The following is a 21076-nucleotide window of genomic DNA, read 5'->3' as shown; positions in this document are numbered from 1 at the left end:
TAATAAAAAATTAACATGTAATGATTATCCCTTTCAAAGGCAGTTGGCGGTTAGCTGGTCCTCTCTGGGATATCCTCTGAAATACACATTTTTTTTCTTATACAAAATGTCTATAGTTACCCTGTGATAATATATGCATCATTATTATCATCATTGTTATTATGTATAAATAGTAGTTTTATTCAAAAAAGTTCTACAAATTAAAAGGCATGGATTTATGCCTCAATAAAGGCTGTGTGAGAAGAAACAATTTGCTTTGTGTTACACTGAGAAAGATTGAAACTGAATAAAAAATACTAAATTACTCCATCAGAAATAAAGAGCTAGAGTTTTGAAGGTTCCAAATATCTTGGTTTTCAGTCCAACTTCTTTGTTTTCAATTACTGTGACTGACTCGCTCCCCTCCTCCCATCCTCATGAGATTACTGATTTCAGCCTACATTAAATTGTCTAAATTGTCTTTCTGGCATCCTTACATGGAGAGCAAGGGCAATAAGGGGGAAGGGAATATGAACTGACTTTGCTGTTAGATAATGTGTCTAAAGTGTTTGCCAAAGTTCCCTACCAATATTATTTGGAGACATTTAATTAGAACTAGATGACACATTTTAAAAACTTATTAAGTTTCTGGAGCCTAAGGAGACGATGGTGAATGGAGTCTTGAATAAACTGGGATGAAGCTGAAGTAGAAACTCTTTCTGGTGACTAAAAATGGAATATTGCCATTTTCTACAATAAGAAAAGGAAATAAGAAGAGAAGTATGTGAGCAAAGAAAAAAATACTAAAGTCCCCAAAGAGACAAAGACTAGAGGGTATGATTAAATGAAACTTTAAAATCAGCTCTTGTTTCTTTGGCATGGAATTTTTCACTTAAACATTGCAATGTGTACAAATAAGCATTATCTTTTAGAAATATGAATCTGTGAAAAGTAACTATACATTGGGATAGATTTTTAAAAAAAGCATGTGCATGTTCTAAACTTGATATCCTAGCAAGTCAATCCCAAATATAATGATTTTATGATATTTGGTGTAATAAAAAGGCCATTAACTATTTCGATATTTGAGTTGCAAATATTCATTCATTACATAACTTTATTAATTTTGACTTTAATTAGTAAAATACTGAGATTTAACAATAAATAAATGGAAATAATGGTGAATTTACACAAATTTGGTGATATTATATTTCAGTAAGTGCTACAACAAATAAGATCTAAGAACAGTTGTTTATAAAAAAGAAATCAGAGGATAAAGAGACAAAAATATGCTTTTATTTCTTCTAATGTCAACGATATGTACTAGATAAATAAACCTATAATTAGTCATCCCTTAAAATTGACAAGTATGAAAACTTCTATTTAACATCGATATAGGAGGTTTGTAAACTACAATCAGTGTTTGTTATAATTTGTCTTACTTTTATGAGAAGTAAGTAGTGTGTCAGACTGAAACGTTAACCTATGTCTACATGATGGGTGAGATAATTCCATGTATTCACCTGTTTCATTTTCCTTCTGGGCATTCAGATAAAACACATTGTTTACTTTTTCTGATTCTATGTTGGCTCATGTGGCTAGTTTTCTTCCCTTAATCTGTCAATGGACAGACAATACCAGTGGACCTTGAAGTCTCAAGCTGAAAATGGTGAAGTCCTAGCAAGAAAGAAATTTGGATCTCTGAGTAATTACATAGAGGAATGTCATAAACTTGTTTACCTGCATTAGGGAGTCATGTCAGCAAGATAGAATATTTTATTGTGTTAAACCACTGGGATTTTGGACTGGTTTGTTACAGCTACTAATGTAACTTGCCATAATATAGACATTTTCAACTTTTGCTTTATTATCCATTTCCCAGTTGTATAAAGGGAGCAATTTTTAGCATTTTTATAGATGATTTAAGCAGAAATATACTTGGCTGAGTATACAATTTATGCTAGTTATTTTCGTAATTGTAGAATATTTCATCTGGCCCATGATGAGGTCCAATTAAACCTTTCTTCTCCATGTCAGATATAATCTCTTTAGTGGACTGAATTGTTTGTTTTCAAGAAATTTAATATTTCCCTCCTCCAAACAGTGCTGACCATAATAACAAACCATTCTCCTCTGTACCCAGTTTTTCTAGGCCGCCTCCTTAGCTTGCTTTCTTTTCTTTAGCTATATCATCATCACTGATCAGCTGGAGTTGAGATTAAAGAAGCTGCTCCTAATGGCTTCAGAAGAATCATTTCCTCTTGTTGGGCATTTTTAATATCACTTTTCTATGATGAGAAAAACTGAAAGTAACTTTAATTGCTTGGCATGGGGACCTTAATGTGACTATCTCTGGCCTTAGGTGTATCTACACTAAAATATGCCTTGTTTTTCCTATTCTAATAGGAACAATAGTATCCTCATAAATATCAATGAATCAATAAGGATCTCAGTGTATACATGTTTTTACTTTCTTCAGGGATTTCCTGGACTCTCTTTATTTACCATTTGCACATACAGGCAAAGGAAAGATTAATAAACCATTATCCTTCCCTGACTAAACTGGGGTTTTAAGTCAAAATTGTAAGGAGTGTGATTGAGATAAAAAGGCTATAGAGAAAGAAAAGATAAACCTAGGTGTAGGTTTATCTGGTCCCTATTATACAACACCAATGTTGCCAGGTTTAATAATGCCTCCAGATCTTGTTCAGGGCCCAGGGTTCACTTTTGGAGCTTTCTCCTGATATCTGTGGCTGATTGGGTAATAAACTGATCTTTTAGGATCAATTGACCCTTGAGGGAGTCAGGTGACAGGGGAGTATATTTTCTTAAGGCCTCGCATAGTCGCTTGAGGAAGGCAGAAAGATTTTCTTCCTTTCCCTGAGTTATGGTGGACATCATTGAATAATTCATGGGCTTTTTTCTAATTCTCCTTAGTCCTTCCAGAACACAGGTCAGCAGATGTTTATGACTCCAGTCCCCATAATCTGAGTCGAGGTCCCAGTGGGTATCCATACTGGGGACGGCTTGTTGACCAGTAGGGAATTTGTCCCTTTCCAGGTATCTCCAAACTCTCAGGCTGCAGCCAAAGCCACATTCTTTTCAATAAAGGCCAGGGTTTGATCTAACAATAGCATGATATCTCTCCAAGTGAAGATGAAGGTTTGCCCTAGACTCTGTAGGACATCTATACACCTATGAGGATCATCTGAAAACGTATTCAGGTCTACTTTGATCTGCTTTAAATCAGAGAGGGAGAAGGGGACTTGTACCTGGGTTGGGCCAAATTCCCCTCCCCCTACAGCTTGAAGGGGACATAACTGACAGCCCGGGGGTTTTTTGTGGTCTCTTGGAGATTTCTTTGTTTGTTTCCTTCTGGACATGGGAGATTAGAGGAGGCTTATCATTAATAGGAAGGGGAGCTGTAGGAAGGCTAGAATATGGAGGTAAGCTGAGAGGTCCTCCTGTGAGATGTAAATTGCAAGCTTTGCATAGTTGCGTATTCTCCTTCAATGAAAAGAAAGCTTGAACATAAGGTATTTCACTCCATTTGCCTTCCCTCTTACAGAAAAGGTCAAGCTGCAGGATAGTATTAAAATTTATACTTCTCTCAGGTGACCATTTTTCCCCATCAGAGAGAGAATACTGGGGCCAGGCCATAGTGCAGAAAAAAATGAGCTGCCTCCTTTTCAGAGTTTGTGGGTCAAAGTGGTCTCAATAGCTTAGGATGCATTTTAAGGGTGAGTCTGTTGATGCCTGAGTGTTTTCCATTTGAAAGACAAAACCGCCCACAGTTTTGCTTTGTTTGTCTCCCCCACCCTGGCTGCCCAAGAACCTATAACAGTCCCTGGACCCTGCTGATCAGAACAGTTGTGCTCACTGACACAGCAGCAGAAACACTAGTTTTCCTCTTAGACCACAAAGAGGATCAAAGAAGGTCGGATTTAGTGGTCCTTACCAATGCATTCTCAAAAACCTGTTAGAGTCCTAAGCGTTTTCCTGTTAGTATTGGGATCTTACCCCTGTCCTATAAAGATGTTATGCCCCAAAAATGAAGTGGAGGGCCATAACCTGAGGGAGGGAAGGGATTTCCAGGGTTGGAAGAGTGATGCCTTTTGTCCTCACTTCTCATCATATGAATAGGAAGGATATCATTTCTGGAGCTCTCCATATCCTAGCTTCAGGAACAGCTTTTGTTAGGGTTTTTGTCTGAAGAGGGATCCTAAAATTCCAGATAGCCTTACCCCCACAATGGCGGCTTTGGTAAAAATTTTGTCATTTCTGATTAGTGAGTCTGGGTGCCTAAAGAAAGGAACAGAGTCCCAAAAATTTATACTAGAAATCATTCTTTTATAGGAAAAACTAGAAAAGCTACTAGAGACAAGGAGTGATTTTTAGAAAGCAGGGACTAGCCTCAGCAGAAGAGAGGTGGGAGGAAGGTTGTGGGTCTGACAGGCCCATTAGAGACTCAGGAGCCAAGGGGTCAGGCATAGATGGGTAGTCTTGCTTGCGGCCGACATTAACTTTGAGAGCTTCCACTCATGGCTGCAGCCAGTCAACAACATTTTATTTTATTTTTTTTAATTTAACTTTATGTTCTAAGGGTACACTGCTGTACTTTTATACAATGTGGCAAGGTTTTTTACATATGTATTACACGTGCCATGTTGGGCTGTGCGCACCCATTAACTCATTTACTTAGGTATATCTCCTAATTGCCCTATCTTTCACCCCTCTTCCCCCACCTCCAATAGGGCCCTGGTGTATGATGTTCCCCCTTCCTGCCTGGTCCAAGGTGCTTTCAGTTCCCACCTATGAGTGAGAACATGTGGTGGTTTGGTTTTCTGTTCTTGTGATAGGTTTGCTGAGGACATGATGGTTTCAGCCTGCATCCATTGTTCCCCACAAAGCGACACGAACTCATCCTTTTTTATGGGTGCCATAATATTCCATGGTGCTATATGTGAACACATTTCTTAATCCTGTTCTGTCATTGATGAACATTTGGTTGGTTCCAAGTCTTTGCTATTGTAATAGTGCCACAATAAACATATGTGTGCATGTGTGTTTATAGCATCATGATTTATAATCCTTTGGGTATATCCCCCAGATAATGGGATGGCTGCGGTCAAAATGGATATTTCTAGTTCTAGATCCTTGCAGGAATTGCCACACTGTCTTCCACAATTGGTTGAACCTATTTACAGCCCACTCAACAGTGTAAAAGTGTTCCTCTTTCTCCACATCCTCTCCAGCCACTCCTGTTGTTTACTGACTTTTTAATGATCACCATTCTAACTGGCTGTGAGATGCGGTATCTCATTGTGGTTTTGGATTGCATTTCTCTGATGACTAGGTGCATGATGGAGCATTTTTTCATGCTGTCTGTTGGGCTGCATAAATGTCTTCTTTGAGAAGTGTCTGTATCATATCCTTTGTCACTTTTGATGGGGGTTGGCTTTTTTTTCTTGCTAAATTTGGTTTGAGTTCTTTGCTATTGCTTCTGGATGTTAAGGCCCTTTGTCAGATGGAGTAGATTGAAAAAATTTTTTCCCATTCTGCCCAGTGGTTGCCTGTTCACTCTGATGCGTAGTTTCTTTTCTGTGCAGGAAGCCTCTTTAGGTTTAATTAGATCCCATTTGCTCTAGTTTGGCTCTTGCTTGCCATTGCTTTTGGTGTTTTTAGATGTGCAAGTCCTTTCCATGCCTATGTTCCTGAATGGTATTACCTAGGTTTTCTTCTAGGGTTTTTTATGGTTTTATGTCTAACATTTTAAGTCTCTGAAGCATCTTGAATTAATTTTTTTGTGTAAGGTCTAAGGAAGGGATCAGTTTCAGGCGTTACTACTTATGGCCTAGCCAGGGTTTTCTTAGCCAACATTTTATTAAAGATAGAGAAATCCATTCCCCATTTCTTGTTTTTGTCAGGTGTGTCAAATGATCAGATAGTTGTAGACTTGATGCTGCTACTATTTTATGAGGGCCCTCTGTTTCTGTCTCATTGGTCGCTAATATATCTGTTTTAGTTACGAATATATGCTGTTTTTGGCTTACTGTAGCCTCGCTAGTATATTTGAAGTCAGGTAGCCCATGATGCCTCCAGCCTTTGTTCTTTTTGGTTTAGGACTGTCTTGCAATGCGGGCCTCTTTTTTTTCCATATTAAACTTTAAAGTATTTTTTTTTCCCCAATTCTGGTGGAAGAAAGGTCACTTGGTAGCTTAAATGGGGATGGCCATTGAATCTATAAATTATCTTGGCGCAATATGACCATTTTCACGGATATTGATTCTTCCATATGCCATAAGCCATGCGAATGTTCTTCTATTTGGTTTGCCTATTCCTCTTTTATTTCATTTGAGCAGCTGCGTTTGTAGTTCTCCTTGAAAAGTGGTCCCTTTCACATCCCTTGTAAGTTGGATTCCTAGCGTATTTTATTCTCTTTGAAGCCCAATTGTGTAAATGGCGAGCTTCATGCATGATTTGGCTCTCTGTTTTGTTCTGTTATGGCCGTGTTATAACCAATTGCTCGGTGATTTTTGCACATTGCATTCTTGTATATGGCAGACTTTGCCTGAAGTTGTTATCAAGCCTTAAGGAGATTTTGGGCTGACACAATGGCGGTTTTCTAATATAGTCAATCATGCTCACCTGCCAAAACATGGGGACAATTTGACTTACGTCTTTTCCTAATGTGGAATACCATTTATTTCTTTCTCTTGCCTGATTGCTCTGGCCAGAACTTCCAACACTATGTTGAATAGGAGTGGTGAGGAGGAGGGCATCCCTGGTCTTGTGCCAGTTTTCAAGGTGGGAATGTTTCAGTTTTTGCACATTCAGTATGATATTGCTGTTTTGGGTTTGTCATAAATAGTTCTTATTATTTTTGAGATATGTTCATCAATAACTGAAATTTATTAGAGATTTTTAGCATGAAGGGCTATTGAATTTTGTCAAAGGCCTTTTTCTGCAATCTATTGAGATAATCATGTGGTTTTTGTACTTTGGGTTCTGTTTTTATGCTGGATTATGTTGTTGATTTGCATATGCTGAGCCACCTTGCATCCCAGGGATGGAAGCCCACATTGATCATGGTGGGATAAGCTTTTTGATGTGCATGCTGGATTCGGTCTGCTAGTATTTTATTTTATTGAGGATTTTTTGCGTTGATGTTCTTCAGGGATATTGGTCTAAAATTCTATTTTTTTGTTGTTGTTGTTGTGTCTCTGCCAGACTTTGGTATCAGAATGATGCTTTTGTCAGGACACCGGAGTTGAATGGCTTTCCTCTCTGTCAACCATCAGCTCAGTCTGTAAGTACAGGAAAAGCAGAAGCTGGTTCCAGGCAAACCAATGCTCCCAACTCTGAAGAGTTGGGGGTTGTTAGAGAGCCCTTTCACAGAAAGCCTGACACCCATGTCTTTAGTCTGGCAGTCATGCTAGTTGCTTTTAACTGTCTGACAGGTGCCCGGTGTTTAGCTCCCGAATTCTAAGGAAAAATAGGACAGAATAGCAAGTGAAAGCGTCCAATGGTACTCACTGCTTGACGATATTAGAACTGTTAGCAGTTAGAACTGTAGATAACTTATCTCATGGTAACCTTTGCTTAGGGAGTATATTATGTGTCCATGAAACAGTACGTCTATTCCGGAGATGAAGAATGCGTATCTCACATTGACTACATGGCTACTAAAAGATAAAATGTGTGGGTGAGTTTGTGGAGAAAAGGGAACTCTTGCATACTGTTGTTGGAAATGTAAATCAGTACAACCACTATGAAAAACAGTGTGAAGATTCCTTAAAAAATTACAAATAGAACTACTATAAGATACAGCAAGCCCACTACTGGGTATATATTCAAAAGAAATGTATCAGTATGTTAAAGATATATCTGTATTCCCATGTTTATTGCAGCACTACTCACAAAGACCAAGACAAGGAATAAACCTCAGTGTCCATCAATGGATGGATGGATAAATACAATATGGTTTATATAAACAATGGAATACTATCCAGACATGAAAAGAATGAACTCCTGTCTTGAGTTAGCAAGGATGAACTTGAGATAGCATGGATGAACTTGGAGAATACTATGTTAGATGAAATAAGCAAGGCATAGAAAGATAAATACCATATGATCTCAGTGATGTGGAATCTAAAATAGTTAATTCCCTAGGATAGAGTGGAACGGTGGTTACCAGAGGCTTAGGTAGTTAGGGAAAAGAGGGAAATGGGGAAATGTTGGTTGGAAGATACATAATTACAGTTAAAGAGGAGGGAAAAGAAAAGTCCAGAATAGGCAAATATGGAAACAGATTAGGCAAAAGTACAACCATAGAAAGTTGGTAAGTGATTGCCTGGGGCCAGGAGGTTGGAGTGGGGAAGGAGAGAGGATGAGAAGAGAGAAGTTGGAAATGGCTGTTAATGGTTGCAGAGTTTTTTTTCTGGGTGATGAAAATGCTATAAAATTGATTGGGTGATAGTTGCATAACTGTTACTAAAAAAACATTGGACTATATACTTTAAATGGATGAACTGTATATGAATTGTATCTCCATAAAGTTGTTTTTAAAAGAGTCCATTCTTAGTACATCTACACTAGAGGACAACCTAACTTTATATAAGTAGTCTATTGCTGTATTCCAGCTAAGAAAGGATAGTAATTTAGATAATGGTGATGATGGCAGATAGGGAACAAAAGTAATGATATTGATAGATGTTTAGAAAACAGTATTGACAAATCAAATGAACAGTTGATCATAACTTAAACATAATGTTTGACATAGACATTTTAGATAATTATAAAGATTGGCAAACCTTCCATCATTTACAAATTCACACGTTCACCTGGTGATTCTTTTATTCATTCATAAAGGTAGGAATCAAATCTGGTTTATCTGAATTCCTTAACAGCATTTTTTCCATAACATGTATATTACATTATCATTGATTTCCTTATTAGAAACTTAGCTGTAGATTAAAATTTAAAAAATTACAATACAAAAAACGAGTTTTATTAACTCAAACACAATGTTGAATGGCAGCAAATGGTTTATGATCCCCATAAACAGGTATAATTTACATGTTCAACAAGAAATCTATACTAAAAGGACTCAGTGGATAATGAAGCAATCAGGAAGATGTATGATTGCTGTTTCTGAACACACCAGTTTTCATATTTTACTCTAAAATTAAGACAAAAAAGTAGGCTCAGTGGCAGCAATATAATTATATAGATCATATAGATGCACTTTTTGCTAAGGGGCAAATGAATTTCATCAAAATCATTGTTAACCAAATCTTATTGTCACTTAAAATGGTTCTGAATGTTTTTATAGAGATAATCTTCTGTGGACAACAATGGTGATTATTAGAAAATGAAAGCTTTTAATCTTTTGTCATATTTTTAATAATAACACAGACATTGCTAGTAAAAGTCTCAGTTCAATCTGAAACAATAAATGTAATTGGATTATTTTCTATGGAGAGTCTTTATTTCTCCAGGGAGCAGAAACTTAGTCTGAGACACTTCAGGGTCACTTGAACCGCTTTTACCCTGAGATTGGGTTGAGGTGATACATTGCTTACATGGAGTCACGGCTGTGCAGGGTGCAGAGACTGGGACAGGCTTAAGGACTTCTCTCTTGGTAGTTATCTCTTCATACTGACATCTGCTGATATCTCACGCAGCCTAGGTCACTGTGAACTATCCATTTGTCATCTCTGGAATAGATGTACTGTTTTGTGGATGCAGAATTTACTCCCTAAGCAAAAGCTACCATAATATAAGTTATCTACAGTTCTAAGACCAGGTACACAAGAAAATAAAAATAGATAACTTACTGCAAACTGTCAACTCAAAGATGTACCCTGCTGGTACTATGTTAAGAAGACATACAAGTGCAGTGACTTTGACTGAAATCAAAGTCATATGTAGTAATGACCATTTGTATTATATTTTTAAACTTTAGGGAAATATAATGAACAAATTAAAAAGTTAAAACAGGAAGAAGTAATTCAGAGTAAAACAAGCAGCCAAAGAAAAAAGAATAGAGGAAAACACTGAAAGAATATATGAATATTTGTAGAAGAGGCTCAATTATGTTTGCATTCAAGTGTTACCAATTGTAGCTTGAGAAAAAGGGCAGGGATTTTCTTTTTTTTGGTCATTTGTGTTTATGTTCAAATTTAGTTTTCTGCAACATAAGCATACAAGTCTACCACACGGAAGGCCAGGTGGTCTTGTTTCCCTGGACTCTTTTTTTTTTTTTCTTTTTTGTATGCATTGCCTCACAACTTCATATCACAGTATGAAGATTGTTGAAGAGGGGGAAAAGATGCCTAAATCACTTCTATTTAATAGTGAAAATAAATGTGCCTACAAAACAAAAGTCTCTCCAGGCACAGTACTTTGAGGTTCCGCAATTTTGCTGACGTGAAAAGGCCTTCCTTTTTCTTGGTTTTCAAAGTTGTATTGCATTTACGTTTTGTTAGCAAGGAAGCATGAACAAAACAATTTTGATAAACACAAAAGCTGTTTTGCCTCATTGTATTGGATGACAAGTGAGATCTTACAGCTTCACATCAAATCAGTGGAAAACAATTATCTGTAAAAGTATGTGCAAACATTTTCTTACAAAGCTAAGATTCAAGGCAACGTGTCTGGAATTTGTTTCTCCCTTTAGGCTGCCTCCATTCCATGAAACATCTGTCTCAATTTCCGCTCTTCCTGGAGCCTCCTTTTGGTCTCTCTACAAATCCATTCCTTCTGAATCTGCCTCATTCTGACCTACAGATGGAAACCTTATGTCTTTCTGTGTAAGAAAATGTGCCCAATCTTCTCAGCTGGAGTTTTCTGGCCAAGCTTTATTATATCTTCATGTATTGCTCCCTAATGTCTCAAAGACAGTATAATCTGTTTTTGTTTTGATTTCATGCTTTAAATAATTTAAAGTAAGTATTAGCACATTCACTGATTCGTCTCAGAAAATCTCTAAACGTAGAGCTGTGAATTAGATATATTTTGGACAAGGAAAGTTTGAAAAATTATACTTCAATAAGTACTTGCTGATTGCCTATTATGCTTAACAGCCTAGAGGTACACAGATAAAAGAGATGACATACTTTACCATCCAGCAGGCTTGGATATGCAGAAAACAAATGGAACCAATGTAATACAGCACAGAAAAAGCTGAAATAGAGAGACTAAGGAAGCACAGAAGGATGCACAATTCAGAAATATAAACTGATAAAATAAAGTTTAGTGTTTCTTAAAAAGAATAATTTTCATTTGTGATTTGCAATGCATTTAAATATATTAAAAATGATATCAAATCATAAGTGTATCTTTAAAATTTTTTGGTTATTCAAACATCTAGAAAATATTTGGTCTGAAAATATACCTGTGTTATAGATGAAAGGAATAGTTTGCACACCATTTGTTATTAAGTAATACAGAAATAATTTATGTGTTTCCTTACTTATTTAATGAAAGCAAATAAAGAGTGGAAAAAACCAAAAGGCCATATTGGTGTGGTTAAGGGAAAATCTGGGATTTCTGGGGATACCACAAGGACACTGGGCCACAAAGGGTGAGTCCTGGATGTCGCCATCCCAATTGCCTGGGGCAAATTTTCAACCCAAGATTACAAGGCCATCAGAGAAGTAGATATTTACTAAGTACCACAAAGAAATACACATTCAGACAAGGGAAGAAATCTGAAAGGAAGGTTTCTCCTAAATGCAAACAGTATTCTTAAAAGCAATGACACCATTACTTACAATGTACAAGTTAGATAAGAGCAAAATAGGTATAATCTAAAATACAATACATAAAAAATAATCTTTGAATAATTTTGTGATTTTATAACTGCCTCCTCATGTCAAAGCTCTCAAAAAGTCAGTTTTAACATATCTAGATATCATTGGAATATTTGCTATTTTAATAATATTGAAAACACATGAGAAATGGCATATCATAATCAAATCATAATTTTTATGTCACTATATATTTTATTTTAGTATAAAGCATACTTTTCAGTAAAATGCCATTAGAGAAAGTATAAGTCATTGGTAAGGAACAGAATATTTGAACCTAGGAAATCAAGGATTGAAAGGACAGGAAAATATGTATCAATTTCTGCTCAGTTATTACCTTCAAGGGGAGTAGAATGAGGGCTGAATGGTGATGGAGACTTCAATGTTACTCTGTACACTTCTGAATTAATGTGAAGCTTTCACAACATTGATGCACTCTTGTAATGCTACTTATTATTAGAAAACAATAAATGAGCTTTTTTTAAAAATTATGAAATGAACAAACAAAAAAAATGTTAAAGAACAAAAGAACAAAAAAAAAAAAAAAAGGAGGCATTGGAAACAACTTCTAAGACGTGAGAAACAAAACTAATTAAAAACAACCACAGTTACTAGAACCATGTGTGTTCCTCCAAGCACGCAGGATGGTCACATTGTTAGAACATGAGTGTCCTCTTGTGGCAAAGATGGGTACATTTTAAATTTGTGTCACTGCCACACAGAATGACTGAGAAGTTTGCCTGAAGAAATTCTCTCTCTCTTTTTTTTTTCAGATTGAAATAGCCACAGTGATGCCTTCAGGGAACCGAGAGCTCCTCACTCCACCCCCACAGCCTGAGGAGGCCCAGGAAGAGGAAGAGGAGGAAGAATCCACTCCCAGGCTGATTGATGGCTCTTCCCCGCAGGAGCCTGAATTCACAGGGGTTCTGGGGCCACACACAAATGAAGGTCAGATACATCAAAGCAGAATTACAACTGAGTCCACATTAACTGCAAAGCTTCAACTCTACAGAGAAACCACATGACATGACCCAAGAAAAAAGTTTTGGAATAGGCCAGGTTTGAAGTAGATTTATACATAGATTTTACATTCAAATATAAAGCAGTTTTAATAATTCAGCTTTGGTCTCGTTAAAATGATCAAATAACCAAAGATTTAGGATGAAAATGTTGTACATCATTACTGGAAACCTGTGTGGTGGAATGTATTTGTAGAACAGAGAGTATTTGATAAGCAGGAAAAAATCTTTGCCTCTGAGATCAGGCCACAGCATTTCAAGGGGATAAGAGATGACGAGGATGAAGATGATGGTAATAGTAATATTTTGCACTAATTGAGCATATACTATCTGTGGCCCATATGCTCAGCACTTCACATTATCTCATTGGATTATTAAAACCTCCCTGTGAGAGTGTTAATATTACTCTTTTCATTATCATGGAGAAAACTATAATTCAAAGGGATAGTAACTTGCCAGATATCACAAAGCTGTTACATGGTGGGTTTGAAGCCAGCCTGTTCAGATTCTTGGCTGTTTATTTATTTAAAAACAGGCTTCTTCCCACTCACTCCTAAGAAGCAACAGAGAGAGGAAAGTATTGCACAATATCAGACACTATGTTGCATGGCCTGCAGCTGAAACCAGGGTCTTTTAGTTAATGAGAAGGAATTCTTGGTGCTACATGTGATTCTATTATATGTCTATATTTCTTGCTTGAACGTGTCACTGTCAACCTTGGGGGTACTCAAGAGGACTCACGCTGGAATACTTTTACATATACAGAGAATGGCATAGTTAGGGAGTATAGAAAAAAAGTAAGGAGAGTTCCCACTGCAAGAGTTGAGTGAGTATAGTGTCTCTGTATTCCAAGTTCTGTAGACACAAAGCTTTAAGTAACCACTGTTTTCATAAATATTTCTGCCTAGCACAGGAAGATAGACATACAAACAAATTTAGAGGCAATACTGTATGTATTAATCCATGTTCACACTGCTGATAAAGACATATCCAAGATTGGGTAATTTACAGAGAAAAAAAGTTTTGATGAATTCCCAATTCCACGTGGCTGGGGAGGCCCCAAAATCTTGGTGAAAGGCAAAAGGCATATTTTACATGGCAGCAGGAAAGAGAGAAAGAGAGCCAAGTGAAAGGCGAAACGCCTTATAAAACCATCAGATCTTGTGAGACTTACTACCACGAGAACAGTATGAAGGAAGCTGCCCCCATGATTCAGTTATCTCTAACCAGGTCCTTCCCACAACATGTGGGAATTATGGGAGCTACAATTCAAGATGAGATTTGGGTGGGGACACAGCCAAACTGTATCACTGTATTACAAGTCTTATGAGAAAAGTCTGTCCAGAACACACTGGGAGACAAAAAGAGTGGGAGGAGCAATATTACCTAAAGCAAGACTAAAAGCAAAGAACAGGAATCAAAAGTGAGAGTTTCTTGGAGAGACAGAGGAGGCAAAATGTATGTATTCAAATCCCAGCACTGTGACTTGTTGGGTTTTTATAGTCTTGAGCAAGGCATTCAATATTTTTGTGCCTTAGTTTTCTCATCTAAAAACACATGGGATAATAAATAATAGAACTTACCTTATAGAGATGCTGTCAGGATTAAATGAATACATGTAGTTACTGGCCCATAGTAAACATAGTGTTAGTTACGAAAATTCTAATATTGATAAAGGAATTCATGCACTGTTTTCTCTCTTAACATTTTTAGTGTACAATACACTATTATTAACTAGGAATACTACGGTATAGCAGACCTCTAGTACTTATTCATCCTATATAACTGAAATTTTATACCCCTTGAACAACTCCCCATTTCCTGAGGCTCTGGTAGCGACCATTTTACTCTTTGCTTCTTTGAGGTTTAGCTATTCTTCAATAAGTAATATGAAAAGTTGCCCTTTCATCCAATGCCTTCTATATGCCAGACACTTGAATTGTTTTATCTACATTAACTTTTGGAAGAGTCATAACACTATATATTGGACACTGATTACCCATTTTTAAAAATAAGAAAACTAAAACTCCAACACCCTATAAAATGTGTACAGTATCGCAGAGGTGATATGTGGAATGCAACATAGACCAATAAATCTTGTCAGTGTCATTAATGAATATATTATATTCTTTCTGTGTAGTTAAATTTCTGTGTAGTAGAACACCGTGCAAGTAGAAAAAGGAAAAGACATAATGAGAAGGAAATGTAAGTATCCAGCATAAAGCACTCAAAATAGGAAAATTAAATATCCCTGGAACATTACTTATGTTTAAGTGATTTCAGATCCTTCAAAAGTTGACCAACCTGGTATTGATACCCGTACTCTGGATCTCTCAGCTGAGCCAGAAACAACAGAGAAGCAGAATGCCCAATCCTTTCAAAAGCTTGAGTCAAGTAATGCTTCACTAATGTCAATTTAGAAACATAAAAAAAACTAAGACTTTTAAAGAAAATTTTTGTCTCTAAAGTACTCTGAGGATAAATAATAAAGTTAAAAACTCAAACTCACATTTTAATTTCAAAGAAGAAGCACACATTCATCAAAATTAAATAGTTTAGAAATATTTAGAATAGTAAAATAAAATACCATATTTCTACTACTAAAACAAATTTCTAAAATGACATTCTAAAACCATATAATGTAGCCTTGAGTTAGGTGTAGAAAACTTAGAATTAAATTATAACTACTGTGAATATGTAAAAATTACCCTAAGCAATCGTTGCTTAATTATCAAGGTGATAAATATATAGAAGAATCAAATGTCTTAACTCTTAAAATTTTTATGATGAGTATAAAATATTAATTTATAATGATTGGAGAAATTAGCACATATTAAATATTTTACAGCTCCCACTTAAACATTTTTTCCTGGCTTTCCATTCTTAAAATGGAAATGACTTTTGTATTTAATGATAGTAATAAGACTTTAATAGGTACATTATCAGTTCATGATTACAAACCACAAATGGACCTTTTAACTAGGGTGATCAAATCTCCTGGTGCGTCTGGGTGTGAGGAGTTCCCAAAGCAAGTGTCTTTGAATGTTATAAACTGGGAAGTCTCAGGTAAACTAAGACAAATTGATCACTGAGCAATTTCAGGACATTTCTTCCACCACTTTTCTCTTCTACTTTATGTCATGGAGATTTCACTTTCTCCATTCATTTCACATCTTACAACCCTTATTTACCTCATCCCTAGACTCCTCAAGCCTGTCAGATAACTTAACTTCCTACTTCACAAAGAAAATGCAATTTCTCAGTCAGCAGATCCTTGGTGTTTCTGTTTCCAGACAAATAATCTACCTACATCTATATCAATGTGCTCTTCTATCTCCCTCTCCTTCTAGTACAACAAAGACCTCTGTCCTTCCACACGTGGGATGAAAATCCTTCCATGTTCTTTGAGTTCTATTTCCTATTGTCCTCTCATGATCCTTTTTATATTCAACTTCACCTCCTCTGGATCGTTTTCTCCAAATATCTTCCACGTTAATCACCCCCTTCATCATACAAACCACAAGCATATTTTATTATACTTATCACTATGTCTCATCCCTTGCTCTTCACAAACCTCTCTGCATTTTCTACATTTGTGGCAACTTTTCCCTTACTTCCAACTTCTCCCTTAATGGACTGTAATCTGGCTTTCAGCTCCCTCACTTTGCATATCTTGTAACTCTCTGATAACCATTGCAATAACTAATCCAAGAACATTTTTCAGTCCTTAACTTACCTGACATCTCTGGAGGCTTAGGTTGTTGATTATTTCCTTTCCCTTAAAACTCTTTGGTCTAAAACCATCTTTTGTCTACACTATGATTCACTTCCACTTTTTCCAGTTGCCCTGCTTCAGTCTTCCATTACACCTTCCAGCAGACTTAACTCTTACCATGCAAACTGCATCGTATGATACCTCTGTCCATCCTTATGGGAATAAACAAAAGCTGTAGCACAGCCTGCAAGGCCCCTGCATGTTATGCCCCATACATTTCAATGCTCTCTGAGTTTCCACCATATAGACTATCTTTCCGTCCCTCCAAAGTGAAGGCACATGCTGCTTCCTTTGCCTGGCATACTATTCCCTTCCTACCTGCATAGTCAATTATTCCTCTTCTGCTGATCTCAGCTCAGCTTTCACTTCAGAATTGCCTTCCATGACTTCCAGACTAGGTCAAATCCCCCTATGTTATGTTCAGATGACACTTCATGACACTTATCACATTCATAATTTTATTTGTGTGATTAACATTCATTTCACATAGCAGATCATAAAACACAACTGTGTCTCTTTGTGCTCACCGTTTCACCAGCTAGCATGGTGCCATTTACATAGAAAGGATTCAATAATATGTATTGAACAACTGAATATTAATAATTATTATCTTTTATTTTTCTTGAAGCAGGTGTTTTTTCAGTGAGATGTTTCACTATTAAGCCAAAGACTGAATGAAAATATTACGTGTGATATTTTAACTTTATGAAAAGCACAATAATGTTTAAATTTTGAATATAGAATTTCTAATAAATAGAAAAGTACTCAGTAATTTTAAATTATTTTTAAAATGTTACATTGAATATACTAATTGTTGAGACTATTTTTTTTTTCCTTTTTTTTTTTTTTTAGACGGAGTCTTGCTCTGTTCCCCAGGCTGGAGGGCAGGGGCCGGTTCTCAGCTCACTGCAAGCTCCGCCTCCCGGGTTCATGCCATTCTCCTGCCTCAGCCTCCGGAGTAGCTGGGACTACAGGCGCCCGCCACCTCGCCTGGCTAGTTTTTTGTATTTTTTAGTAGAGACGGGGTTTCACCGTGTTAGCCAGGATGGTCTCGATCTCCTGACCTCGTGATCCGCCCGTCTCGGCCTCCCAAAGTGCTGGGATTACAGGCTTGAGCCACCGCGCCTGGCCTGTTGAGACAATTTTAATTGGTATGTTTGACTTGAATATTCTATTTACAGAAAACATTATGAGAAAATATAAAATCTACTTGGTTAGTGGGAGAGTCTAATCTTGCTTATCAAACATTCCACATTATTTCTTAGAAATTGATTTGGTAGTTACAAATAATTTCATTTTCCTTTATCTTTTAGACTTTCCAACATGTCTTCTGTGTACTTGTATAAGTACCACCGTGTACTGTGATGACCATGAACTTGATGCTATTCCTCCGCTGCCCAAGAACACCGCTTATTTCTATTCCCGCTTTAACAGAATTAAAAAGATCAACAAAAATGACTTTGCAAGCCTAAGTATGGATGACAGCAGTAACAGCCTTACTGCTTTACAGAATTCCCTAAAATTTTTACACTGTCAAATGTTAGCACTGAGAATGCAGCTTGAATGCCAAAGCTTGGTTCATGAATCAATAGTGTTTTGTTATTTAAAAATTTGACAATTTGCTTTAATAATTATAAGAAAAAACAACAAACAAGCAATGGTCATTTCAAAACCACATAGGTGATGTTTTCAAATGAACAATTTAAACTAAATATGCATGATAAACAATTATATTTTACATGCTGGAATGTTTTATCATGTTCTTATAAGTAAAATATCATGGTCATATTTATGAGGAGTTGGCTTTTTAAAAATAAACTTCCACTAAAGCATAGTTGCTTTATGATGGATGAATGCAACCCTGAATTCTGGCTTTATAGTTGTTGCCAACTTAAAGAATTTTGGTATGTGTCATAAAATGTTTTAATCATTTGAAGATTTCTTTCTAATGCCTGTATCTTTGACTGTTAGAAAACACAACACTGTTTATCACTGAAGGAAACATTTTAAGTGACAAAATCCAGACAAACTTTATGAAGATTATGGAGAAAGACCAGTTATTTTAAATGTGGTATACCAATTTCTTTGCTAAAGTTATACTCCTAAGTACATAAATATGAATAGTATTTGGGGAAATAATTTTTATAAAAAGAAGGATAATCATTTCATTAACTGTGCATTGCTAAATTGATATTTATATTTGCAAAATAAAGGAAAATCACATTTATATTTTTGTGCGAGCAAAACAAGAATATTTAACTACTTCCTTGTTTTCTTCTAGGTGATTTAAGAAGGATTGATCTGACATCAAATTTAATATCTGAGATTGATGAAGATGCATTCCGAAAACTGCCTCAACTTCGAGAGCTTGTCCTGCGTGACAACAAAATAAGGCAGCTCCCAGAATTGCCAACCACTTTGACATTTATTGATATTAGCAACAATAGACTTGGAAGGAAAGGGATAAAGCAAGAAGCATTTAAAGTAAGTTTTAAGTTTGATGTGCAGACTTTTATCTTCCAATTTTATTTGCTGTCATTGACTAGCCTTTTTATTCGTATGGGGAAATTTATTTATTTATTTATTTATTTATTTATTTATTTATTTATTGAGATATGGTCTCACTCTGTCACTCAGGCTTGAGCGAGTGGTACGATCACGGCCCACTGCAGCTTCAACCTCCCTGGCCTCAGATGATCCTCCTACCTCAGCCTCCCCAGTAACTGGGACTACAAGACACGTGTCACCATGCCTGGCTAAATTTTGTATATTTTTGTAGAGACATGGTTTCGTCATATTTCCCAGGCTGGTCTCAAACTCCTGGGCTCCAGTGATCCTCCCGCTTCGACCTCCCAAAGTACTGGGATTATAGGTGTGAGCCACTATGCTCAACTTCTATAAGGGGATTTAATTTAGTGAGACTTTTAACTTTCAAAATAAACTTATCAACTGCATCTATCATGCTTTTGAGAAATACTATATTCTGGTACATTGTGAGGGTGATCAAGCACCAAGAACAGAAAGCAGGGCTAGAATAAGAAGTTGGTGGCTACCTGAAGCACTGTCTACAGGAGCACCTGGAAGTGGTGCAAGCCAGAGAATCTGTATTGATCAGACCCTCCACTCAGAAAGACTATCTGGCTAAAAGGATAGCTACTTGGCAGGAAATGGGCAATGTCTTGAAGACAGCAGGCTACTAAATGACCTCATAAAGAGGATGGATTCAGTTAACCTTAGAGCTTTTGTTTTCTAAGTGAAGCAAGCAGGTTTGGGGCTAGACGACTTGCTTGGAAAAACAGCATAGGGTCTGAGAACAGCAACGAACTGGCTTTCTTGCCCCCTCTTAGGGCATTCAAGCAGCCCCTCTCAGTGCACATTGAACACATAATTTTAAAATACTCTTTAGAGAGAGTATAATAATACCACATTATTCTCAGGGATGGCACAGGGGATAGTGTGGCCTCATTACCACTGGGTGGTGGTGAATGCCCTGTCTCTCTACTAGGCCTCCTATGATACCATCAATGGTAGCTACAGGAGTTAGGGCATCTCACTATAGCCAGGCAAGGGTCATAGTTTGGTCTGCCCACTCTGCCTCTGTTGGCACAGGTGGCGATCAGTCACAGTTTATTCTAGGGTGTTTGGCTACAGTAGAACAGCTATTGTCTAAATGTTTTCTGTCTTGCTAGGCTGCCCCTTTCCTGCTACTTGGGCTACCAGGCCATTGTTGGGGAGGAACTATTTGTTTCCATGCCTATAAAATAAAGGAAATGCTTGCTATGTCTCATCAAAATCCTCAAAATCCCACTGCACAATGTCTTTCATAAGAGGAAGCAGCCTTTCTTAAATTGAGAAAGTTAGACTGAACAAAACATGTTTCTTCCTAGAGACTGAGAAACGTAATTGTATTTTCATGAAGAAATATTTGCTTGCAGCCCGTTTTTCCAAAACTCATTTGAATTGTCTAGTAACTCAGAAAACTAAGCTGCCTCAACTTTACAAAACAAGACCTGAACTGGAACATGTTATTTTACAAATATTTGCATAGAGAGGGAATGGGAAACACAACTGTGGCACCTCGAGTTTTTATTGAGTTCGCACATTTGGAATGTTTACAGGACATGTACGATCTCCATCATCTGTACCTCACTGATAACAACTTGGACCACATCCCTCTGCCACTGCCAGAAAATCTACGAGCTCTTCACCTCCAGGTAGGAGTCTACCAGTAAGGTGTGTCCAAGAGCTTCAGAGAAAGCAAAGCCAAGAAGGACATCAGGACACAACAGTTTGTCTGTAATGGCACGTTGACACACCGTGACAACTTTTCTTCTTTTTCTCTTTTCTCATTTGTTCTCTCTTTATCTGAATATAAAGCTATCTTTATACATTCATAACTCTATCTATTCTAATTGAATTCTGATAACTTTACTCTTTTCCTTATTTTCCGAGGCAAAATACACCCTTTTGGTACACAAATCTCTTCAGGA

General features: G+C 36.8%; 1 protein-coding gene across 2 annotated transcripts in view; it reads left to right on the top strand.

Moving 5' to 3' along the window:
- Positions 1–21076, top strand: part of EPYC (epiphycan) — a 49502-nt gene that overhangs the window by 18391 nt on the left and 10035 nt on the right. For both annotated transcript variants that reach the window (XM_017868348.1, XM_017868349.1), the window contains exons 3-6: positions 12566–12740; positions 17900–18058; positions 18868–19070; positions 20705–20800. In XM_017868348.1, coding sequence (XP_017723837.1) covers positions 12566–12740; positions 17900–18058; positions 18868–19070; positions 20705–20800 — 633 coding nt within the window. The remainder of the gene's footprint in view (positions 1–12565; positions 12741–17899; positions 18059–18867; positions 19071–20704; positions 20801–21076) is intronic.

This window comes from Rhinopithecus bieti, unplaced genomic scaffold, assembly GCF_001698545.2.
Source record: "Rhinopithecus bieti isolate Rb0 unplaced genomic scaffold, ASM169854v2 scaffold_2453, whole genome shotgun sequence".
Taxonomy (NCBI): domain Eukaryota; kingdom Metazoa; phylum Chordata; class Mammalia; order Primates; family Cercopithecidae; genus Rhinopithecus; species Rhinopithecus bieti.
This window is presented reverse-complemented; position numbering and strand designations above follow the sequence as displayed.